Consider the following 26,810-nt stretch of genomic DNA (forward strand, 5'->3'; position numbering starts at 1 on the left):
TAAGTATTACATTAAACTGTTATATACCTCGCACAATCTTCAAATATTCAACTTATTATATATCATTGTCTTCAGAATATTCCAAATAATAATAATAAATTATATTCATTAATATTTTCTTATTTTCGAAAAAGATTTCTGTGTATAAATGTGCTTGATATGAACTTGTTTAAATATTTTTATAACTACACTATCCTATAATATGCATGAAAGATTTATAAAAAATCCAAAATATACAAAAGAATTACATTTTATCCTTACCCAAAATATATATAGTTTTAGTGGCTTTACTTAATTTTTTTTAACTTTTTTGCAATTTTTGAAGTTTAGCACAAAACCTTTACAACACTGGAAATTCAACCTATATATGGCTTATGATATATCATTGTTTTCAGAATATGCCAAATATCAAAATATATTATCTTCATTAACATTTTCTTACTTAAAAAAAATTAATATAAAAGAAACACAATTTAATACTTTTATATATATATATAGTACAGTAAAAAACGAAACCAGTGCTATATATATGTGTGTGTGTGTGTGTGTGTGTGCGTGCGCGCGTGTGTGTGTGTGTGTGTAGTTTTAGCACTTTTATTTAAAAAATGTTCTTTAGTACAAAATCCACTACTATTGTATTTTCGGTACTTTTGTACAATTGTACTTTCAGGAAAAGTAAAGGAATAATAATACTCGTTTATTATTGTTGCTATAGTTTTTTATTCACAAAAAATTTTAGCTTGAACAAGATGCTGAATAAAGATGCCGGTTCCAATTCAGTTAATAGTTCTCTCAAATCACTCGATTTGTTCCTAAAATTAAATGTGACTTCACCAGCCATATAAAACAAAACATAAACTAAAAATAAATCAATTAGACAGACGCCAAAACATGATAGCAAACATAATAAGACAGTCAACTGGTCACAGTCAAAACAGTTGCTCACACAAGACGTTTCTTCTAACCATGCAAAGAGGAATAAAGTTTGATTTATTGAGTATTAATAATTATTTTGCCATCAATTGATATTCAGTTTTAAGCGAAACATCGAAAATATGCAAATAATAACTGATATCAGAAATATCTGCTTACTGTTGTATATACACCAGTGCCAAGTACACGAGTGGCCTAACTGTTGTATATACGGCAGTTGCAGTTAGAGAGTTAAGATCCAAACCTCACACAGTATCATCTAGAGTGGAAGGCTCAAAAAACAATCATAGCTAATGCTGCACACTATATTATGTAAAAGAAAAACAACGTATCCATGATGTGTTTATGGGCAAATGAGGATGATGAATAAGAACATAACACAGAGAAAATAAAATCTTTATTTGGAATGTGATTTAAGATGTACTTTAAGATCCCTTTTCTCAGCATAATCACGTTGACAAACAGGACACTGGAAACGTTTGATGTTCAAGTGTCTCAGCATATGTTCCTTCAGCTTGTCACTCCGTACAAATCCTTTGTTGCAGACTTTACAAACATGATCTTTGACTCCACTGTGAATCTGAAAAACGAGAATCAAACTTGATGAGATATTAATTTGAAATGAATCTGAAGAGATGCTAGTGTAAAACTAAAATACATAGAAATAGAAGAAGTATCAATAAAACTACTAGATAACACCAAAAGCTTGAATATTCCCTTTGCTTCACAAATTAAACAATCACAATCTCCTCTTTACTGTTAGAATTAGATCATTTGAGTGAGGAGTCAGTTGAAAGCTCAGTTATCAATGTCACTGATGAAGATCTATGGTTTGAACCTGATTCTATGCCTCCCATTTCATTCAACATGTAGGCCTAGTCACCACACCCAAGCCTCTGTGGCTCATGTGGGACTAAATTCATGTACATAAAGTGAACCAAGTTCTTTCAGGATCAAATTGTAAGTTACAGAAATAATTTTGATTCGATTAAGCAGAACATACCAAGACCAATCTTTAACTCTTCAAGCAGCAGTCACGAAGATGATTTTAGCCAAGATACCCAACCTAATAGACCCTAGAGACTACCTGCCACTAAGGTTAGATTAATAAATCACAATAGACTTGATGACAAAATGAAGAACAAGAAACTGATGCTAGTAGGCCGGTATGGCAAGTTGTAACTGAGGATAATGACCCTGGATTTGCACATAGCTTCTTCTGGAGCAGACACAGATGATGCAATAAACATGGTCTTCGTTTTATAGTAGTAACCAAATTAATACAAATGTGTCACTTGTTAACAAAAGGTTATAATTGATTTTTATTAATGATTCTTTTCAATTTCATTACCTTAGACAACCATCATCTTTATGAAAATGAAACCTTTCTCACCGGAACATTAAAAAACACCAAACACTGAATTCTCTAAGTAATATTCAATAGATTTAATGTGGGAGAAACAAAATATTTAAGATCCCAGAAATTACTAATGTTATGATTTAGAGAAAAAAAGTCAACAACAAAACAACAAATACTGCTGCTATCAACTGATTCTAAGGTCGCCAATGAAAGAAGGTCCAGAACCTCTGGGACAAAAATGTTTACACAGCACCAACTATTACAAGTGAGCCTATCAAAGTAGGTGGTAACTGTTTGGAAAAACTGCCCTTGAAAAGGGAAAACTGTTTGTAGTGCAGCTAACTCTAACAGTGGTGAGAAAGGGAAAAGTCTACATTTGTGTGCAAACGATGTAATTCACATGTGGTATAAATGAAGTGCATTCCTTATGTATGCCTCATAACATCTGTGTAACTGTCTAAAATGTTAAACCACAACAAAAAAAGAAGAATTCTAAATATTTTTCAAATTTAATATTTTTCGTAGAAAGTTCGTTTTAGACAGAAAGCAATAATTGTTTAGTGAAAAATATTAAAAGCTTTATTTAGGAGTTAAATTAAGTGTAAAACAACACATTAATCGATACACTAAAACATACTGAAAGGAGCTAAACAATCAATACTGGCAATGTATAGGATTTTTTCAACATCTGATATGCCCGAAGCCATGGCATTCAAAGGGTTAAATTTAAGATTTGGATTTAACTGTAGGTAAATGTGAACTTGTGTGCATGTCAAACAGCTGTTTAATTATTTAAATGACATTTCGGACAAAGTATGATATAAACAGAACTAATATTTTCTGTTTATCTGATTAAAGTTAGTTGAGAAATAAAAGCATATTAAACAAACAGGTAGGTCACCACTATATACATAATCATTAGCTGATATAAAATAAAAAAAACTATTAAAATAATTCATAACCATTATTTGGGTAAAAAGACAGTTTAAAATGTTTAGGTTTTACATAAGTTTAAACATTCTTGGTAACACATAATCTTGTGCTTGGATTTTTAATAAGTGTATGTTTAGATGTTGAAAGGTACACTATTACATTACCTTTTCATGAGCTCTCAGATGAATACTGCGCACAAATTTCCTAGGACACTGAGAACATGCGTAATTGCGTTTTCCCAAGTGTATGGAGTAGTGGGTCTGGAGATAGTCCGCTCGACTGAAGGCCTTCCCACATAGCTGCAACAGTGTTTTACATCATGCTTTAGTTTTTAAAACCCAGTTAAAAGTTTCAAACCAAAGCAGCATAGACATTTGATATGAAGGCTTTCCACCTTTTTCAAAACTTTGTGACATAATTCACTATTCCTGTATTATATCAGACTCTTATTATTCTGTGTGAAGGTGATTTAACCTCATTTGAACATATCCCTCAAAGAATCTCGATTTGAGGCCAAGAATGGCATAATGCAAAACATTATGGATAAACTGAATTCCATTCGAAAGGAGATCTTCAAGACTTACTTTTAAAACTATCAGGAGTGCTGGAATAAGTGTTTAGGAGTCTTAAGGGGACTAATACAGGTCACTTGTTAAACATATTGATGATAAAATAATTTGTTCCATACTAAGATCAAATAAATTTTCAACACACCTCATATATTATTAATGTATAATCTTTTGTGTTGCTCATTTTACCTTTCTGTGCCACGTAAAACCACGGATATTGAATGTTTTTTTTTTACGACTTGAGAAGACTTATCTGCATCTCTATTATTTTCAGTCTCTTTAACTTGTTGATGACTGATGTCTGGTTTGATAATTATTTACTTGTCTGATGGTTGGCTTTTGCCTGATAGTTGGGTTTTAAATGCGTAAAGTTAAAAAAATGTGAAATAGAAACATTTATCATTTAATGCTGCTTTGAAGGCCTCGTTCAATTTTAGAATAAATATGTTCGGATCAATTGGGTTACAAAGTTGCACTCTAGATTTTTAATTTAAGCAACTTTCACTAAGCCCACCATTATTTTCCTCAGATAAGAACCAGGACCAAGGAACCAATTTGCCAGCTCTCGGTTTCTGTTCTGTTCCAACATCAAAGTAAAACGTGAACAAACTTAATTACTAATACTAACTAATTTTGAACTCCCTTATGTTTCTCAAAACTTTTATGTAGCAAATATGAATATTTCAAAAACAGATAAATGAAAATTCACTATAATTAAAATCATAAACATTGTTTGATTTTTTAATCATTATTTGTTTATGAGAATTTGCAATGAATGTTCAAACATTTCTTACATCACAGATTGCTTCTTTTTTCCCCTTGTGCGTATCCAAGTGCCTGGTGAAGCTCAGTTTGGTCATAAACCGCTTGTTGCAAGTCGTGCACATGAAGCAGCCAACTCCATCATGTTCTCTCCTGCAGTGTTCTTGTAGACTTTGCAAACAGCTGAAAATCTTGTCACACATGTTACAGATCTGCATATGCTGTTGCAGACTGTGACGACTTTGCAGATGTTCCTTCAGCTCCTCCCGGCTCTTGAACTGTACGTCACATTCCAAACATTGCAGTTGTTCAAACTTCCTAAAACAGTGGTCACGTTACATGAAAATAATGGATCGAATAGTTTCCAAACAAATAGTAATTTTTATGAAAAATTATTAATATTGTACTCTCTACAAAAATGGAGCTACTATCTCATTCAATCATGAGAGTTTTGATAAAAATGTCAGAGAAATATCAACTGAATCAAAGTATGCTGCATTTTTTAGACAAGCAACATTTTAAATAAAAGAGCAAAAATAGAAAGTATTATAATACTTTCTCTTCAGGAGACAAGAGACTTTTTTAACAGCTCAACAAAATTATGGAAGAATGTGTTTTGATTAAAGGTTAATATTAGTGCACGTGAAGAAAAGCCTATAAATATGACATATATAAATGATATATTCTTAACACGTTCAATCCAGTGGAGTCAATGCCCCTAATTCAAAGTGTAGAAGTATTTTTAAGCAACCGAATTATTTCCTATTTAAACTGAATTTATTGCTATATTAAATGTTTATTTAGATATCTAAGAATACTAAATCGATCTTGGTTTCCGGAAATCAGTCTTTAAACTATTGGCTAATTTTAATGTTTAAAACTTGAATTACAGTTGATTTGTAGTCAGCTGTTCTGATTAGTTGAATCAATTCCTGCAGTCTTTCACATGTTTCTATTACTCTTAGCTGAGTTGGATTCCAATTTTATTCTCACATCTTTCACCATTAATATTTGGTAGAAATATTTGGTAAGTATGTTGCAAGTTAAACAACATTTGTACTGATAATCCCTCTGTAGCATGATAGTTCTTATATGTAACTAATGACGCTAATATTTGGTCTGTGTGACACAAGTCCACACTGTTACAAGAGATGATGCTAAGGTGGCTTCAGAGTACTTTTTTAAAGTGATCATATTTTGTAATTTTTATTCTAAATGAGTACAACCGGCTAAAGCACTATGTTTGAATTTTGGGTTCTATACTCCGAACACCTGTTTGAATATATGAAGTAATAGATGTTAAATGTGTTTGATGTAATTATATCCAAGCAAAAGAAACTATTAGGTCACTGACAGACAATATCTGTAACCAATTTGTGATGGATCAGATGTGCTTTGTTTAAACTAGCCCATTAACTAATAAGCCCATTACATAGATCAACAATGACAGAAGCAAATAAATTTTACCGGTCAGTTACAAAAACTTCTCTGTACTATTTTAGCATTACTCTTATTCCACTACGAAACATTCTGTTATGTAGTCAACAAGAATCAAAGTACTCAAACTAATTTTAATTTTTAATTTTGAGTTATTAAAAATTAAAATTAGTCATCCTTTTACTTTGTAAGTACTTTTTTGTCATCCATTTCTTTGTATCAATTATTCATAGCATACTGTAATTGGGCATATTCATTACTACAAACAACCTCACAGCAGCATTTTGTAATACCATGGATTTATCACCTCTAAATCTCACGTAATTCATGACAGCATTGGGAATACACTATTTATGACTATCGTTTTCCAGTTCACACCGAATTGAAACATTGTTAAAACAGTTAAATTCTGCCATTTTTATGACACCTTGCTTGTATATTCCCTTCAATAGCAATCCATGCGGGTTCAAATCCTGTCTGTGATCATAGCACTTTTTATCAGTACTATCGACTTTGTACTGCAATCACCTTCCCCTCTATTCTGTTTGATAAGATCCCCACACAGCCATGAAAGTGGGCAGAATAACATTCAAAAGAGGAATTGCCCGTCTTTATGAAAAAACTCACCACCCCTAAGCCCCATCTTTGCAACAACCTTCTAGCAAACATAAAAGCAATATTTAGACTAACACATTTCCACTTAAAATCCTATTTCTACAGCCCTCATCCATAGCAAAATTGGGAATATAACAGCTTTTCAGGCAAAACCCTCTTATAATTTTAACTTCAAAGCAACAGTAGAGTACACTGGCAGTTATACCGTTAAAAACTCCTCACAACATTGGGAATACACTGGCAACCCTAAAAAGCGCAATTTCTAACACTGAAGTAGTAGAAGTTTCACACGAAATTACAACTCATTCGAAAGTTGTGTATGAGATCTGTCCAAAAAGTATCCAACCGCCAACCAGTAGGCGACCGCGGCGTACCGACCGGCTCGAACCGGTTATTGGAGGGGAGGGGCAAGCCTACTCCTTCCCATATTAGGCATTGAATACGATCCGGTCACTCAGTGAGTCACAGCGCTCTGTTCCGTACAGTACTGCTGTGTGTGTGCATCGCATTTCAATATGACTGAACGTGTTGAGCAGTGAATTTGCATCCAATTTTGCCAAAAACTTGGCCATTCAGCATCAGAAACGATTACTATGATACGGAAAGTTTATGGTGACGTGTCTATGGGCGATACACAAATAAAAGAGTGGTTTAGGCGGTTTAAAAATGACCGCATATCAGTGAAGAGTGATGACCAATCTGGCAGGCCTTCAATGGCCAGAAACACTGAAAATGTTGAACGTGTTCGTGCAGCAATTAACAAAAACTGTCGATTGACTGTCCAAGAGCTGGAAGAAGATTTAGGAATACAAAAATCGTCAGTTTGTAACATTTTACACGAAGATTTAAAAATGAACCGTGTTTCAGCAAAATTTGTTCCTCGGCTGCTAACAGAAGACCAAAAGAAGTGTCGACTTGAAATCGCACAGAACAATCTGGATTTGATAAAGTGACCCAGGGTTATTTAAAAAAGTTAATGCTGGTGATGAGTCATGGGTTTATGGCTACGACCCTGTAAGAAAGGCTCAATCTTCACAGTAAAAAACTTGTGAAGAGCAACGGCCGAAAAAAGCAAGACAAAGTCGAAGCAATGTCAAGACAATGCTGACAGTTTTTTTTTGACCAGGACGGCGTTGTTCATCACGAATATGCTCCAAGAGGCCAGACAGTGAATAAGGAGTATTATCTTGAGGTCCTAAGGCTATTATAGGTCCTAAGGCTACGAGATGCAGTGTGAAGGAAACGACCTGAACTGTGGACAAGCCGTAACTGGATCCTGCACCACGACAACGCGCCAGCTCATTCCTCAAATCTTATTCAGCGTTTTTTGGTCAAACACGACATCAACCAACTATGACAGCCTCCCTACAGTCCTGACATAGCTCCTTGTGACTTCTGGCTATTTCCGAAATTAAAAATTTCTTTGAAAGGAAAAAGATTTGACGATGTTGAACAAATAAAACAAAATGCGGCGAAGGGCCTGTTAGCCATTCCGCAAAATGAATTTAAGGGTGTTTCCGGAAGTGGGAGGAGCGTTGGAATAAGGTAGTGGCTTGTGGAGGGGAGTACTTTGAAGGGGACCAGATTGCTGTTGCCGCCGAGTAACGTCAGTTCATGCCAGACGTCAAGGTCGGATACTTTTTGGACACACCTCGTATACAGAGGGACATACACAAAAGCAGAAATCTTATTGACATACAATCAATAAACTTATGTTATCATTTCCTAGTACATCAATTAACTGAACACAATTTATTAGAGACATATCAAGTTTACCTGTATCTGGAAAACCATGTAAATAGACAAATACTGCATTATTCATTGACAAATATCTATTGATATTCAGGTGGCAGAAGGTATTCCCTCTGTTTCAAGAGTACTATCCTATGCATAAGCAAGTTACTGAAAATGTTGAATGATTTTATCTTTTTTCTCATAGAACAAGAAGCTTATAAATTGCAAGAACCTTAGCGCTGCTTTCAGAGTAACAGGATATTCAGGATGGGTAAGGCTAGGGGGTAGGGGCCACCTCCTATCGAGATCCATGAGGAAGAATTAGGGCACTAATTTCAAAGTCATGTCCCCTCGGAAGAAGGGGAAGCCAGCTCTGAACCAGCCCCTCCAGTCAAAGCAGGCAGGGGGTGGCAAACCCTTGTTGAGGCTAGCAAGAACCTCTGATAGTTTGGGAACAAACCTCTAACAATCATCTCCCGCAGTAGACTAGACCTATTGAACTCTAGTATAGATGATTAATTTTCACAGTATACTATGTTACTAATTTGTTTACTCTGTTTTTTCCCATTGCCAATATGGTTATCCTTAAGACCAATGTAACCAGAATAACTTTTTGACAGGCAGAAATAGACACTTCCGATGGACTGTACCATTTCATTTTTAATACCCATAAAATGGCAATAGAGGTAATTTTACAAAAAATTTCAAAACTCTAGGTTAATTTGATTGACAGTTACCATGCAAACAAACAGATAGAAATCAAACTAGCGGGAACTTCACTAAACACTCAGTCAATTACGCCAAACACTCAGTCAGTGTTGCCAATGGCGCTGTGTAGCGGGTACAATGGTTATCGCAAGATAACCGGATCAAGCAACGTTGAGCGTGGCTGCTGCTTGGATAGGTCACCGCTGAGCGATCCTGTCCTTGCAAGCAGCCCGCCTGCCCGGCCATTGGTGGTGTTTCGGAAGTCACCTTTAAGCCGTTGGTCCCCAGGTTAAGTGTTAGAGAGGGCTTCTTAGCCCTAACTTCGCCTGGTAAAATAAGACATCTTTACTTTACTTTACTTTTTTTTCAATTATGCACATAATACGGGAATCGTGCACAATAAAGATTCATATCTTTTAAAAATTAGCTGACTCAATAGATAAATGTCTCTGAAAAAAGCCAAAAGATTAAACTAGCTAATTAGAACTTATTAGTTCTAAATTAACGTTACCTAGGAAGAGATTATGTAAATGAAGGAATATATTTACTCAACATTTAGTTACAGTTACCTTATATAATAAGAAATTATAAAGCCTCTTACACTATATTTGTATCACTGGTTCCTTCAAAATTTGAATTATTGTTTGAAGCTTCTACAACGATGTGAACTACATTTTCTACTTTAATTTTATCATCTTTCCTGTTGTCCTGAGATTGTATGTTTACCAGTTCAGAAAAGTTTTCGTTAGTTTCTATAAGTAGAGGTTTAAGTTGACATATTTCTATTGATGACATCACTGGAGGCGTGTCCGGTTTGCTGACTGATGTCACTCGACAGTTTCTAAGAGGAATACACTCTTCGTTTGATTCTTCATCATCACATTCCTGCACATAAAAATAATATTATGCCTTATAATATTTATCTTAGATGTTACTTTCTACGCCTCGTGAGAATCATAAACCGTTTCTCTAGAATTATTGTCAAGAACACGAAAACAGATCAATAAGAAAGTAGCAATGACTTCTGATGTTATGATCTTAGTCATATGAATTATTTATATAGAGAACCATCATGTTCCTATTAGTGATTATTAACCCTTTGCACTCCTCAGTCCCTAAGAGGTGGACATGGTGCTTTACCTGTTGCACTCTGTGAATTCTCGGCACAGCTGTGTCCGTACACTCCTCAGTCCACTTCTTATGGCCCAAGGCCCAATTCTCTACTACACTGAATATAGATGGTGCCAGATGTCTGTTCCACTCTGACATGTTATTCACAATCACAACAACAGGTGATTTTAAAGGGGCATTTTAAAAGGACAATTTTTAAATGATCGTTTTATGCTAAAGCGTTGCTTTCATTTTTCTCTTATTGATTATTTAATATATTTTGCATGGATTTAAAAATCAAAGTCTTAGATATATTTCTTTAAAGGTAAAAAGCAAAATTACTACAAGCAAATCCACAGATATAAGTAGTTAATTTTAAGGCAAATTTTAATGTTATTTATAAAAAGTACTAAATAATTAAAGAATTACCAAAATGTTCAAACAATTTTTAAGTCAGTATTGGTTTTTAATTTGTTATTTCGACTTTTACCAACTTAGAACATTTCAAACATTCAGTGACAGTAATTCAGTTTATTCCTCATCATTTTAATAAAATAACTCAATTTTGCTTTATAAAATTTCTGGTCTACTTTCCAACATAGCTATGTAGAAATGAATTTTAAAAATAAAAATAATCAATCTGAAAATGTATATCATATGGAGATATTGATTTAATGTAGAGATTAGTTCACAAAACTAAAATTATTTCTGAATTTCTCACGATTTACTAATGTATAATTTACTAATATTTATTATGTATAGTGTATATATAGGTGTTTGAAAAGTGTGGGTACAGCTTAATATTTTACAAACCATAGCAGATAACATCTATAAACTTTGCACAGTGTCATATGGTTATGTAAACTATTTTTCCTTGCTATTACCATGACATGCCAACCATGGGGGGACGACCCACAGAAGAAAAACATGGAAACCTTAAATTATTTAGAACTACGTCATCAAACTGTGACAAAATATCAGAACGAAAATAACATACAAGCAAAAACAAGAATCTCATTGGTTGTCACAACAACGATAGCTCACTGGAAGGTAATTGTTTGGGTTTGTTTAAATAGTCATGAGTCACCCAGCTGATAATTGCCAGCTGAGTTTCAGCGGGCAATCATCTTACAAAACAGACTTCAAAAATATTATTTCATATTTATTACTGCTGTTTTACGTTAAATAAGTGGCATACAAATTAATAAAACTATTTAAAAAATATTTTATTCATCTATAGTCTAGTCATCAATAGAAAGGGTTATTTTATTTTGTATTTTAAGAAACAGATAAATAACATTTTCCCCCAAAAATTGTATAATCTTGTTGATTATATAGTATAGAATCAGCCAAGATAACATTATATATATATATATATATATATATATATATATATATATATATATATATATATATAACAGAATTATTTACAAAAAAATGTAATATAGTTAAATGTCACTGTCCATAAGAGGTGGCCAGAGGAGTTTAGGAGCATTTTAGCATCGGCCACTACATATGGACAGAGGAGTGCAACGACACGGCTCACAACAAAATATTCAGTGTTGTAGAGGATATGACCTTGGGCCATAAGAGGTGGCAAGAGGAGTGCAAATCACAAGTACTGTCATGCGGACGGGGAGTGCAAAGGGTTAAAAAGGCTTTAGTTTAAAACAAAAGTACGAGGGGGTACCCAAAAAAAACCGGAATTATTTTATAAAAAATATATATTATCAAATTTTTTACAATATGACCTTATCTCCTTCAAAATAATCTCCATTACAACTAATACACTTGTCCCAACGGTATTTCCATTGATCAAAACATTTTTTGTAGTCATGTTTAGAAATGCTGCAAGCTCGAGCTTCGTTTTTTTCTTAACCTCTTCAACGCTGTCAAATCGTTGACCTTTCAAGCCTCTTTTCATGTGTGGAAATAAAAAAAAGTCGCATGGAGCGAGGTCAGGCGAGTAAGGTGCGTGGGGCAGTGGAACCATGCTGTTTTTGGCTAAAAACTGCCTAACTGAGATGGCTGTGTGTGCCGGTGCGTTGTCGTGGTGGAAGAACCAGTCTCCAGTCTGCCACAAACACTGTTGCGCAATCTTCTTAAAATCTCCAAATAAAATGTTTGGTTGACAGTCTGACCTGGAGGAACAAACTCAGAATGAACAATGCCTTTAGCATCAAAAAAGCAAATCAACATGGTTTTGATGTTTGATTTGATTTGACGACATTTTTTTGGACAAGGTGAAGATGGCGACTTCCATTGGCTTGACTGTTGCTTCGTTTCTGGGTCATAACCATAGCACCATGACTCATCACCAGTAATTACCTTTTCCAGAAATCGGGATCATTTTCGAGATGTTCTTGCAGAAGGCGGCAAGTTTCAACTCGATGTGCCTTTTGATGGTCAGTCAGAAGTCGAGGAACAAATTTGGCAGAAACCTTTTCAGTCCTAAATCTCCTGTTAAAATTCGCTGAACCGAGCTCCAAGTTAACCCACTACTCTCTGATAGTTCCTCAATTGTCTGTCGACGGTCGGTGAGCACAAGTTCACGAATTTTCTCAACATTTTCGTCCGTTCGAGAGGTTGATGGACGTCCAGAACGAGGTTTGTCTTCAATCGACATGTCGCCATTTTTAAATCGAGCGAACCACTCGTAGACCTGAGTTTTCCCCATAGCATCATCTTTGTAAGCTGTATTCAACATTAAAATAGTTTCTGCAGCATTTTTACCATGTAAAAAACAAAATTTCACAGCTGCACGTTGTTCACTTAAACTTGCCATGACAAAAAACGAAACAAGAACAAAACAGGGTTAGCGAAAACAGTCACTACGAACGAACGGAATGCACTAGGACAACGGAACTGGGGTCACTGAGCTCGCAATGGGTTGCGCGACACACGCCTAGCGGCAGGAATGTGTACTACACGGTGCCGGCTGCCAGCAATACAATTCCGGTTTTTTTTGGGTACCCCCTCGTAGATGGTGATACATATTATTATACTGTGTTCCTCAGCATATTTTACCAAACAGTTAAGGTATTATACAGGATCAAGCCTTGCATGTAAAAGAGTTCATTTTATGAACTAATTTTTGAAAACGTTTATAGTATAAAGCCCAATGGATGGTTTACCTTGATGTGCCAATTTTCTAGTAAAAGCAAAATGTAATATTACTAGTAATAATACATTTTTTCTTGCATTTTATTGGTGAATGTTGATTTTGAGACAATATTGTTCACATAACTGTAACATATTTAACTGATAAACAATACTATGGTTCCATACATGTTCATAAGTGTATTGTATTGAGGAAAATGTTTATTTTCAATCTACTTTAAGTACATAAAAATCTAACAACATTCCAGAGAATACTGTTCCTACTCTCCCCCTTATTCTATTTGATAAGATCCTCGCACAGGCCATTAACCTATGAGGTCAGAATAAAGCTTAAAAGGGTATTGGCCTCTCCTTAAAAAAAAAGGAAAGAACTCATACAGTGTAAGTCTGTTATGTTATACATAATATTCACTATCAAGTGAAAAATAATTTTGTTGGGTTATGATTGTGAAATTCAGATTTTGGAACTGTAAGTCGGTAAGAGAAAATTTACCTTTGAAACATCTTTCCTTGGGGTTGGTAATATCTGAGCACTGGTCAGAGTTGCCAAGCTGATGGGGTGGCAAGTAACTACTACCTCTGTAGTATCTTCTAATGTCTGAGTGCTGGCTTCTGCTGACTGTACACTTGGGATACTGGATAGCAGGCTCTACATACATGATTATGTGTATAATGTTATTGGAAAGTAAGTTACTCTATAGATTAGAATATAACACTGAGTTAATAGTAACAATATAACTAGGAAAAGGCCTCTTCAATGTACATGAGATCACATTGTTTTCTTCAAGTTAATTATTGGTGACAAAATTTAGAAGGATAACAAGGGCATTAATGATTTTTCTTTGTTACTTGAATTAAAAATAACTTAAATTCATAGAGCTATTATCTGCTCTCTTGTTTAAGGGACAAAATCTAGAAAATACAGGAGGAGAAAGATTGACAAATCAACAAAATCATGGTACTGAATAACTTTGCTAAGTTTTGTTTGAAAGCTTTTTCAACAACTTTATAACATTTTGCGGAACATCCCTACAAAACAAATATGTCTGTGATCAAATTGTAATCAAACTTCATCAAACATCTTGTATATGGACTGTTCTTCTCTAATGAGATAACTTAACTTCATTGTTTTTCCTAAGATCACATTTAAGTGCCATTTCTGCAAACAAGACAAAAACATTCACAGGTTTAAAACTTAGTGCAAATCTTATCAACTTAAGAGGTTGAAAGGCAAAGAAGGTTTTTTTATCTTCTACTTTTACTTTTTTAGTAACAAATATTTTTTCTACTTTTACTTTTTAGTAACAAATATTTTGCCCAGTCATATTGTTCATATAGGCCCTCTACATTCTCAAATGATACATAATTAATTTTGTCACAAAGTTTAATTGCATTGCATTTTTAAGCCATTTAAGAACATTATTAATTTTTTATATTTATATAACTATTTATAGTGTACACATTATATAAATTCATAATATTTAGACAGCAATACTGTGTACTTTTCACAGACGACACATCCAAGACATATGTTTTTGTTTATGCATAACGATTGTTATTATACACCAAATTATTATTGTAGTATATAAGTAAAAATCCTAATTTGAATGTTCTAGTTTTTTTTTTTTTTTTATTTAATATCTTTATTTATATTTTGCACATGAGTACAATAAATAGCGTCACTAAAAATAAGTTTACTATAATAGTTATGAGTAAAATCATAATATTGTATATTAAAATTCTTCAAATGAATAAAATGCCTTTTGAATTAAATACTTTTTTAAACATTGATTTGAACTTCTTTATGTCTCGAACACTTGATATTATTTTTGGAATTGATTTTAAAAAATTTTATTCCAGCATAAGAAGTTTTTTTTTATAATACTCCAAATTATGCTTAGGTAATACTAATTCCTTCTTATTTTCTAGTGTTATATGTATGATTTTCACAGTGACTCTTGAAACTGGACTGATGAGTCTTAACATACATCACACATTCTAAAATGTAAAGGCTATGCACTGTTAAAATATTTAGTTCAGTGAAATGATTTTTAACTGATTCTTCCTTATCAATTTTTAACATTATTCGCAGCGCTTTTTTTTTTGCAAGATAAGAATTTTATTAAAATTTTGATTTGTGGTTTTCCTCCATACACACCTATTCCATATGCAATATGGGATTGAATGTGGGCATGAAAGACCATCTTTAAAGCTGATAAGCTGCATAAGTAAGACAGTCTTTTAATAGCATATATTCCAGAATTGATACGATTTATCACCTGTTCAATATGCAAATCCCAGCTAAGGTTGTTGTCTATGATTAGTCCTAGAAATTTTGTATTGCGAACTTGACCCAAACAGGAATCATTTAATTAGATATTGGGACTTGAGTGTTTTTCTACTTTGTTTGGTACTGAAAGAAATAAAGTTAGTTTTCTCCGTATTTAGAACTAATTTGTTGTCAATGAAAAATGTTTGTAATTTTGAAAGTTCCAAATACACAGTTATTTCTAATTCAGCTTCTTTCTGTTTTGGCAGAAATGATTAAGTTTGAGTCATCTGCAAACAAACAGAGCTGGTTTTTTGTTATTTTCAAGAATACTAAGGCACTTTGGCATTTCCCTTATATAACAAATAAATAATAAAGGACCCAAAATAGATCCTTTGAGGTACTCCATTTCTTACTATTTGGATGTTAGATTGAAATTTTTGTAATTTGTTATTTTCTATGTGAGATATCTCAACATACTGTTTTCTATTGGGAAAGATTATGTTTCAAAACCATCTTAGATGGATGTTATTGATTCCTAAATTTTTCAATTTCTCGAGTAAAATGTCATGAGATATGCTATCAAAAGCTTTTGACAGATCCATGAATATTCCTGTTACATTTTCGTTTTTGTCAACTGATTCTATTATAGATTCAGTGAACTCTACCAATGCTGTTATAGTAGATTTATTTTTTCAAAATCCATGTTGTGCCTTGTCATAAAGATCATTTACCTCTAGATGTTTGACTAACCTATGATACATGGTTCTTTCAAAAATTTTTGAGATTGATGGTAAAATTGAAATTGGACGATAATTTTGAATATCTGTTGCTGAGCCTTTTTTGAAGACTGGGATAACCTTTGAAACTTTTAATTTGTCAGGAAATATGCCTGTAATGAGAGAAGAATTTATTAAATGCCAATAATGGTTTACTTAAGGAATGTTTGACAAATTTTATCAATTTCACTGGAACTCCATCTATCCACTAGACGATTTATTTTTGAGGAGAGTCAAAAATTTGTATCAATTCTGTTTCAGTCAAGGGCGGGCATTGAAATTTTAATAAAGTGTTACCAGGTTTGTGATTGTCACATTTGTCATATTTGGCTGTACTGAAGATAGATCCTTTAACAGTGCATCTGTCACATTTATAAAATAATCATTTAAAGGAGATTGCAATAAGAGATGGATCACTAAATAGACGATTCTTTAGTTTTTAGTACAAGATTGCCTTCACATTTACTTTTATTCTTTTTTGTTTCTTTATTTATAATTTGCCATGTTGTTTTACTAATATTTTCTGTGTTTTTGATTTTGGTATCAAAATAATTTTTCTTACATTTAGTTAGTTTTGAATTGTATTGTTTAACTTTATTCTTAACTTCATTTTTTAAATTATCAGATTTTGTAAGCCTTGACAATTTACTAAGACAAATTATTTCATTTTTTTCATCCTTTAAATCTTGTGTAATCCAAGTGTGCTTTTTAATTTTCTTTTTTAATTTGTGTAAGTGGAAAACAAAGATTAAAATAGTATCTGAAGATACTGTCAAAACAATCATATTTTTCATTGACTGTTGAGTAAAAGACTGGGAGCCAATCTTCTTTTTCCAATAAAGATTTAAAAAGTACCATATTATTTAATGAAAATTGTCTTCCAACAAAAGTTAATGTTTTCCCAGTTTTTATTTGGGTTTGCAGAAGTTCGAGCATTTGTGCATCATGGTCAGATAAGGCTGTTATAATTCCTGAGACTTTAACTTCATTTCTATTAATATTTGTCAAAAAAATTATCTATACAGGATTTACATGTTGGTGTCACTCTAGTAGGAAAATCAATTAAGAAACTCATTCCATGGCGGTTTAAAATGTTCTTAAGTTCCTTTGTCTCTTTAGATTCATTTAACATGTTTAATGTTAAAATCTCCTGTAATGATTAAATATTTGTCTTTTGCTACAAGAAAAATTCTATTAAGAGAGTCTAATCTATCTAAAAATTCGCTATTGTTAAATTGAGGTGTTCTATAAACTCCTTGCTAATATAAAACTATACTTTTCTATCTTAAATTTAGCTAAACAACATTCAAATAATTTGTCCTGACAAAGTTCAACAACAGTTGGAAAAAACCAGCTGCCTCCCCCTTAAACCCTCCTTTGAGAGAATTGCTACACCTCCTCCCGAAGTTGTAGTACGAGAATATTCTGATATTAAAATATAATTTTCATATGTTAAAGCGTTCAAGTTTGATTTTTGACATATTGTGTTCTGTTAACACAATTATTTGAGGGTCTAATTCGGATAGTGTTATTTCTAAAGATTCAACACGAAATCTGTTAATCCCTAATATTTTGGTGAAAAATTTTTTATGCTTTTATTTTTATATTTTTTATTTAATTTATTTAAGTGGGGCTTTGGATCCGAGTTATTGGGGGAGTTTAAAGGCAAGGCATCCGGTCTCACATTTCTGTTTTGCTTTAAAAATTCCTACATTTTTTCATCAACTTTGGAGCATGAGATATTTGAAATTTTACAAGAGTTAAAGGAATAGTTACTATCTGAAAACAGTTCTAGTCGTAGTTGGTACAGGTGGAAATTCATTCAGTGAAGTCGTCACAAGGGATATATCACATTCCTGAGGCGTCACCAGTCCCAGTGTTTGCATCTGCTCCATTTCGATTCTCCATTTGCAGAATGCAGGGATGTTGGTTGAACTGCTTCAGCCATCTCTAAGTTGGGATTGGTCTCCATTTTGTTTTAAAACAGATGAGCTAGAAATTGCAGTATGCAGACTTTTGTTTGAAATCAATGAAAGAGAGTCCATTTCTTAATGGTCGCTTTGAGTTTTCATTAAAAATTATAATCTGCACAGAGGCTCCTGTGTGTTGCTGGAAATCAACAATATTAGCTGCAAAGTGTTCTGTTGAAATATTATCCCGGACACAACCCATGGGGGAGCAAATTAAATACTTTAAATTTTTTATTTTAAAGTCCTCTGTGAAATGCTTAAAGGCTGTGTCGTAATCAGAAACAATTGGCTTTTTATAAAAAAGTCTGATTTAGTAATCAACCCGTACACATTCACTCCATCAATACTTTTTTTGGTGGGTTAAATAGTTGGTAAGGAGAGTGGGTCGGTTTACCGAACTGTTTACAGAAGACGGTTGCTACCCAGCACTCATATGTCGTTTATGACTGAAGTCTCTTGAAATGCAGTGGGGCAAATGCTAGATGCTCATTATTTTTATTTTTATTAATTATCTTTCTCATATTGGATTCAATTATTTTTATGTCACCATTACACCAGTATTTCTGGTGTTATCTTTAACGTTTTGTAATTCTTGTGTGATATTGTTGTGGTCTACCGGTAGAAATGTTTCGTTTTCATATACAGAAGTTTTGCTCAGAGAGTTGATTATCATATAAGATAGTTTCTTTTTGCCTTGGTAAATTTAGGTGGTAGACCATGACGAGTGAAGTGCTGTCTTTTAAGGTCCTCCAAGTCAATGATGCTTATCTTTTTCATTCTTACTGCAACTTCTCTGATGTAGTTGTTAGCTAAATCTATTTCATGATGTGTTCGATCAGTGGGATTTGTATCATAACGATTTGGGATTGTTGTTATGTATACAGTTCTTTCTTTACTTAGACACTGCAAATTTTTTTCTAAATTTAAGTAAATTTCTTTTGTTGACTTTTAAGTACATTATTAGTCCCCTGCAATTATCACTAGGGGACGGTTGAAGAGCTCTTTCAGCCTGTCTATACACTTTCTGGGTTGTAGCCCCAGGCATAACAAGACCACTTACTCTTATTCCTTCCCTTGCTAAGGGCACCGATTAATTCAGGAAGGCCCCTTCCGTGGCTGTCTGAATAGAACTCAACATCCATTATTTCTTTACCATCTTCATTCCTTCTACCTTTAATATTTTGTTTCATGTTACATTTACAATTTTGGTTATTTACATTTAGGTTGGAGTCAGCTATGTGGTTTGCAGAAGCATCGACAATGGAGCTCGCCGAAGCTGGGTACTCACTAGGAGCCAGGTTAGGGGTAGGAGTGGGTACTTGATACATCATTTCAGCAACTGTATCAGAACCTGAGTGCAATATAAAGTTATTATTATGCAGCAGGAAAGCTAGTTGTGCTCGCTTAGTTATAATATCACCTGCTTTAATGTCTGGCCAGAAATCACCTTCATTATTTTTTATTTCATGGATTCTACCCTGATTTATTAAGTTGGATGAGTATGTCCCCAAATATCAACATATATATACCACAGTCCACTCCATTGTTTTGTTGCGGTACTGCTACTTTGTGTATTGGTGTGGTTTCTTCCAATCCCAGGTGCTTTAGATATGTTTTTTACAAACTGTTCTGCATGTGGAAAAATTATAATCCCCAATTGAGTCAAAGTAAAAAAAAGCCGTTATGTTCTCTTTCATACATCAACAGACTCCAGTGAGAACCCCCCTACTTCATCATTTACAGGTGAGTCACTAATTGGGAAGAAAATGAATGACCTATTTCTAATTTGAAGAGGCTCCACAAAAAATATCAGTGTCATTTAGACATTTGACAGCTTGTGTTACTACAGGATTCATCAACAGTATTTCCTGTTTAACTACTTTAGATGTGAGCATATTATAGTACCACATCGATAGAGTCATCAGTAATATATTTTGATTCTATTATAGACATGCAGATTGAGAGCTTATTTGAAGTAGTATTTGTTTCCATGTTTTGAACTGAATATAACGTTTGAGTTTTTACATCTTGATATTTAGCGGTTTTATTTTTAGCTGTAAATAAAATTACTAATTGGAGTTTCCCTGGGCGTCGGTTGTGTAAGCGGCCAAATCTAAAGTGTTTTCCCGTAGGGGGAGAAACAGTACTATTATTTAGTGAACTATTATTTAGTGAACATCTATTATGTTGTTTTTTCTGCTTGATTTTCCAATCGGCTTCGATTTCTTTAAGTGCTAATGCATAAATTCCATTTTTTCATCTTTTTTTTCCTGTGAAATTTTATGTTTTTGTTCTACATAGCTTGACAATTCACTCAATCTACATATTCCTTTATCTTTAGAACCATAAAACATTACACTAAAAATAAAAGAATTTCCTTTTTTTTCTACATTTTCAAACCACTGCTGGCCATGCAGCATGCCCTTTTAACTTGGCTATTACAAGGTCACCCGACTGATATTTCAAATTTTCCATTTAGTTTTTTAAGTAGGATTTATAAATACTCAGTGAGGGCTTTGCCTTTTTTATATAGATATAAAATTTGTCACTATAGAAACATTTTTTATATCAGTGTTTATTTAATATTTTACTAAGTACTTTTCCAATATAGCTGTATCAATAGATCAGTAACCCACAAATTAAGACAGGTTCCATGATTGAAGGGTAGTGACAAGCAATTGCAGCTGACCTTGAGCTAGTATAGTCTGCCAGTTATCACTGGAGCTACATGTAGACAGACCCAGGTAAAACAGCTACAGCTGACTGACAACTCAAGTTAACCTTTGCTTAATGGCAGATATTACAAACTGCCTGTTACTATGGTGTCATATTAGTAGTCCACTTCCTGTCAATTTTAATTCAGTTTATTAATTATTATTTTATCTTTTTTCTCAAATTAGTTTGTAAATGATAAATTTAATTTAAATGATGAGTGTTCCAATTCAATTCCAAACTGTGGACTCTCCTAAAATATTATAAATTACTATTAAAATATTTGTTTACAACCATGTGGTTTTATCTTCTAGAATTGTAAGTAATATATTTCCAATTAAATTTATTATATAGTTTATGATAAATTAGAACTTGATTTATAGGTAGAGATTTTATACTTATGTCAAACTTTTAATCCACTTTGAATAATTAAAAAACTTATTATAAACATAAAAATTTGAATAAAACTGTCACATTCCACTGTTTACTGTCACTCAAGTCTCTAGTTGTAAGTAGAATTCAGATTTGTGAATTTTAATATACTAAATTTTTACTCTAAGTGTTATATACCATTTACTCCATTATTAAGTACAATAATTTGGTTTATGACAAACAAATGCAAACACTATTTTGTAAAATTATTAAAATTCTTAGCTATATTTAATTTAATTTAATGGCATATGCATTACATGTTGCATAGTGAGTTTTTTACATTGACGTTAGTGAGTTTATCAAAATACGTGTTTTATAGTTGTCAAATAAATAAACAACTCTGTTACATGGAGATATTAATTTTGCAAATTTTCTAAAGTTAGTCATAATTAGATATCAGTTAGATATAAAGAAAATATTCAAAAATAATTTACAGAATATATTATTTAAACAAGGTTTTAGCCCATAATGACGAAAAATAGTACTAAAATCGTCATTCTATTTTTATAATCAGTGGAAATATAAAGTTATGTGTAGCCAACATGAGTAAAACTGAACAAATTGCCTTAATGGTGGTCTATCGACGCACAGCCAGCTTAATGCTTGGTTTTCTATGCACCCACCCACGCTAATAGCTCTGGTGGTTCACACACCAACATGTGGCTTATGGCCTGGCGGTAATAGGTTTAAACTATTACCGGTAATGTACGCCAATAGTTAATGATAATTAACATAGACTATGTAAGTCCAGAGCATATATGGAGTTCATCACCATAATTTTCAGTTTAGTTTCAGAACACCTATATTAAAATCTTCAATTTAATTATCAACATAACTAGGCTAGATATTAACTTACTTGTAAGTTTTTAATCAATTCTTGGATTATTGTTCTGAATTTTAGCACAGTTTCTACACTGGCAACATTTGACTGAAGCTGAACTGTATAGCTGGTCATGAGTCCACAATCTGAAAGCTGTAAATTACATAAGTTTGTTAGTTTTCTTTATAAAACATATACTTTTTTACATACTGTAGAGAATATACGTTATTGGCTAGTAGGTTATATGGTTCACTTTCTTGCTTCAATTAAATGGTTCATCTTGTCAAATCAAGATCACACTAGAGTCAGCCTATTAGTTATGCTACAAATGAGTAAAACAATTCACCAACAATCTGACTTGGTTCCTATAGCCTATTAGCTTATTAGTCAATTTATGTCATACTGGCTAGAATTCCATGTATCCTCTACAAAGTAAGTTTAAATACTCTGAAGACATTTGATTAGATAACTTGTATAAAGTTCTAAAGTAATCAAATATTTTTTCCCATCAGTGATGATAACACTTTGTTCTTTAACTATTCAAAAAATCTTTTTCTATTAGGCCTGTAAATTACCTGGCACTTAGTTACTGACATCAAGGGTGACTTAGTTACTTGGTATCCTGGTTTATTATACTGTAAACTGTGTACGTTATTCAAAGATTTTGATTTTATTGCACCTCAAGCAAAAATAGTTTACCAACTGATTATAGCCTCTTACCTAATATGAAATGTCCAACTGTCAAACACTATATCTTTAGAGTATCAGAAACGGTTTGTTTTAGATGTTAATTTATTAATTACCTTGCATAAATAACCACATCCCTGTTTCTGCAAAATTGAACTTGGCGGTAATGTGTATGAATACACATGAAATAATTTGTTGTTTGATTTTATTTTTGTATTATTATCTCTTGGCATAAAAACAATTCATCATGCTAATTTGTTATGTATAAAATGTCCAATTCATTATTGAAACTTTTTCACAGTAAATACAATTTTTTTTTTTAATTCAGTACTATAAGCTACTATATTTAAAATTCAAACTTTACTTAAACTTACTGTACAAGTAACTATCTCACCACTACAACATATCCCAATGCACATTTGAAAACTGGCACAATGCAGTTTCACAGTTTCTTATGTCACACTTTCATCAGGGGGTGGTTGTGAAATTAACAGCCGGTGTCAGAAAATACGAGATTTTTTTAAACCTATTACTATCATCCTCCTGAAAAAAACAATATAAGGTTTCATCTGGTGCAAATGCCAAGTTATAGAACCTTAAAAGTGGAACTACTTTTTATGCGCGGAGCAATATTTCCTTGTCGTACGTCCACACGGTGCTTCACATAATCTTGTGACCATGATTCAACCTCATGATAACGTCAGCCGGTGCACCATCTTTGGATGCATAAAATTAATAATAATACTGAAATCGGGAGAATTTTGACCTAAACAAGCGATGATTTTATTAATTTAGACCTGCAAATAGTATTTTATATTGGGTTGACACAAGTGCCTCCGCCTATCAATGCATTTTACGTCAGCAACTTCAATGCTGCCCCACACTGATGTCAAAGAATGAAAACCATCCCTTAAGACAGTACCTATCACTGAAAAATCAAATTCTAGAGGGGCTGATCACAAATGAAAATTTGAAAATGTTACAAACAAATTTACCCAAACTTTTTAAAAACGTAATAAATCATATAAAAACCCAATATTCATTTAATACATGGCCAAAACTAATCTAAACACAACTTAAAAACACCATATCATTGTATATTGGCCCTCACTTCACGCCAATGTCTCTCAATAGTATTGTGTGGGCACTGGTATCTGTGTCGATGAAATTAAGTGAATGATTGGATAGGTGTTGAAATCCCATGTCATCCCAAACAGTTATATGCTGTCCAGCAGTCGCTTACCATTGTTGTACCCAGAAGAACCCATTCTTTTATAATTTCTAGCAGGGTATCCCTATCCCCCCCTTTCTATTGTAACAAGGAAAGATTTTCTACTCTGACATTCAATGCCCACAAAAATCCATCTCTGGATTCTTTTGCCGCAATCATGTTTCCTCCTCCCAAATTTGGTGTTATCAATTTCTACAAACTCAGAGGACCACCAATTTTTTTAGATGATGTAGAAATATGGTGGAATTCATTTTGCAGCAGAATGAATAAGTCCACCACTGAATGTACTGACAACCCGAATTCCAATGAAATGTACCTTTGTCACACCATTTTAAATGTAACAAAGTGATCACCAGACCAAAATATGTTTCAATGTCCTACTGTGTACGTTCAAAAAAATTACTCAACACATACAGATTTCTAAAAATTACATAATTTAAAACTTTTGTATTCTTAGGACAAAACTTTCTATCATGAAACATTAAATTTCCAGGTTTAAAAACAACACAAAACCACACAATAAACATACCACTCACTTTTTAAACACCATGTTCAATTAAAAAAGTAATTATTTTCTTTTGGTTCAAACACAAACTTTGCATGTGCCTGATCAGACAAACATAATTTAGTCAGATTTAAATTTGTTGAGCTAATACAACAAATGGTTGATCCATGATTAATACAACAAACACACACACTCACTCTGAACTACAGGACACGATAGTTAATGCAGCATTGGATCACAGCCACAGAACCTACAGGTAGGAGATCCTTTATCCTTCGCAGCCCCAGATAACTTTGAAGTACACAGATAACGAGACACAGAACACACAAAGAGAAAAACAAAATACTAAAAACAATATTATTTATGACCTAAAACTATGTTATTTGGCATTAGTAGTTTGACTCCTGGTAACACATGGGGAAAATTCTTTCCTCCATTTCACAAAAGCGGTTTACTTATTGAGGGTAGGGTACGATAAGCGGACCCGGTTTTTTATATCAAAGAATGTAATCATCGATACCGGTACCTAATATTCGCATCTCAAATCCTACACTATCAATCGATATAAAAGTATCTGCTGTAGTCCTCAATAACAATCATATATTTTAAATTAAAATATGAATTTAATATTTACAGTGATGAAACAAATTATTATAACCAAAATTAGAAAAACTCTCACAGTTACAGCTGTTTCTCTCCCACAAATTTCACATAATGAGTTTTTCGGTACGAGTCCCACATGTTTGAAGTCACGAAAAAAATGTCTTATCATCTTTCAAAGCAATGTCGTGTAGTTTTCTAAAATTGACTGCCATTTTTAATAATCAAATGTTACTTATATAAAATTGAAATATTACATTACGAGTATTATTTGAAAGTGTTTACAGCTGTTGATACAGATTATTAAAAGTTAATTGTTCAAAATAATTAATCAGTATCGATTTATTATATCGATGGTTATGATTAAGTAATATCGTTTGCCAATTTCGATATAAAAAACCGGGTCCGCTTATCGTACCCTACCCCTTACTGATATCAAGCTGGGCAAGTTATAAATATTGTAAGGTTTCTTTGATATCTAAGACTAGGCCATAGTCGGTTTTCTTGTTTTATAATGATTAGTGTTAAATTTATGTTTTTAAAATTGTAATGTACAAGATTCTTCTTGTTACGGTAATTTATTATAACTCTTATTACGCTATGTACAATTTTTACATACATCGAAGTTGGATAATATATCAAATTGTTCGATAATATCAATCGAATAACGAGTGTAGGCCACCTATTATTAAAGTCTTCCCCAAAAATAATGTGGAGTTGTAAAATATTTACCAAATTCCTTTCTTAGACCTACTAGAACTGCAGCCATTTAGTCTACACACCTATAGCCTATGTATTCTATTTTTCTATGTATGTGATAGCATTGAAAAATTATAACAGCTCAATCTTACTCCAACTATTTAAAGATCAATTGCTATCACATTTTATAAAGTAAAATATACTTACTCCTTTAAAAAAATCATCCAAAGTGTTAGCAAAACTAGTTAAATATTCGGTCATTTCAGTATTTATTTTTGAGTAAATATTGACACCACTATAATTTTACTAAAATTGGTGAAATCAAAAATTATTTTTAATATATTTATTACATTCCAATAATGAAAAGAATTAATATACTTTAGAAACACTTAACACTTTAGTATATCTTACTACCACAAATAAACTAAGACTCAACTACCGAATTCTCGCACTCTTTGTTTACGTTTACAGTCTCATGCATGACATTTGTGTTCATGACAACTATAATCAGTAATCACGAACCAGCTGATATATACCCTGTAATATACCACAGACAACCAACAAAAAACTACAAGTACAATTTAATATACTCTATGCTCCATTCATATATGATGATTATACATAAAATAGAGCCGAAAGTAAATGTTAAAAGACGTAACCAACACGTTATTATCACGCGCTCTCACGTTGTGATACTTTCTAAGCTCACCACCAGAAATGTAAGGTCCTAGTTCTGACTTGAATACTTGCAGACTTAATCGTTGACCAGTGTCCAATGGATAGATGGCGTCACAAAACTGCCCTTGTATAGGAATGTCAAATAAA

General features: G+C 32.9%; 1 protein-coding gene across 1 annotated transcript; it reads right to left on the minus strand.

Annotated features, from left to right (window-relative positions):
* Positions 1 to 1,315: 1,315 nt before the first annotated feature.
* Positions 1,316 to 26,495, minus strand: LOC124360456 (zinc finger protein 311-like). Its single transcript, XM_046814101.1, has 7 exons — positions 26,193 to 26,495; positions 22,300 to 22,416; positions 13,775 to 13,930; positions 9,653 to 9,936; positions 4,590 to 4,875; positions 3,391 to 3,525; positions 1,316 to 1,513 (listed from the first exon to the last, which is right to left on the minus strand). The coding sequence occupies exons 1-7, from the start codon at positions 26,244 to 26,246 to the stop codon at positions 1,331 to 1,333; spliced, it is 1,215 nt and encodes a 404-aa protein (XP_046670057.1). The 5' UTR covers positions 26,247 to 26,495; the 3' UTR covers positions 1,316 to 1,330.
* Positions 26,496 to 26,810: the final 315 nt, after the last annotated feature.

Source organism: Homalodisca vitripennis, chromosome 4, assembly GCF_021130785.1.
Source record: "Homalodisca vitripennis isolate AUS2020 chromosome 4, UT_GWSS_2.1, whole genome shotgun sequence".
NCBI lineage: Eukaryota > Metazoa > Arthropoda > Insecta > Hemiptera > Cicadellidae > Homalodisca > Homalodisca vitripennis.

Coding starts and splice junctions, on each gene's coding strand:
- LOC124360456 (XM_046814101.1), bottom strand. CDS start 26,246: ATGACCGAATATTTAACTAGTTTTGCTAACACTTTGGATGATTTTTTT. Junction 9,937..13,774: donor CAAGGAAAGATGTTTCAAAG/GTAAATTTTCTC, acceptor TTTTATGTGCAG/GAATGTGATGATGAAGAATC. Junction 4,876..9,652: donor ACCAGTGATACAAATATAGT/GTAAGAGGCTTT, acceptor CCACTGTTTTAG/GAAGTTTGAACAACTGCAAT.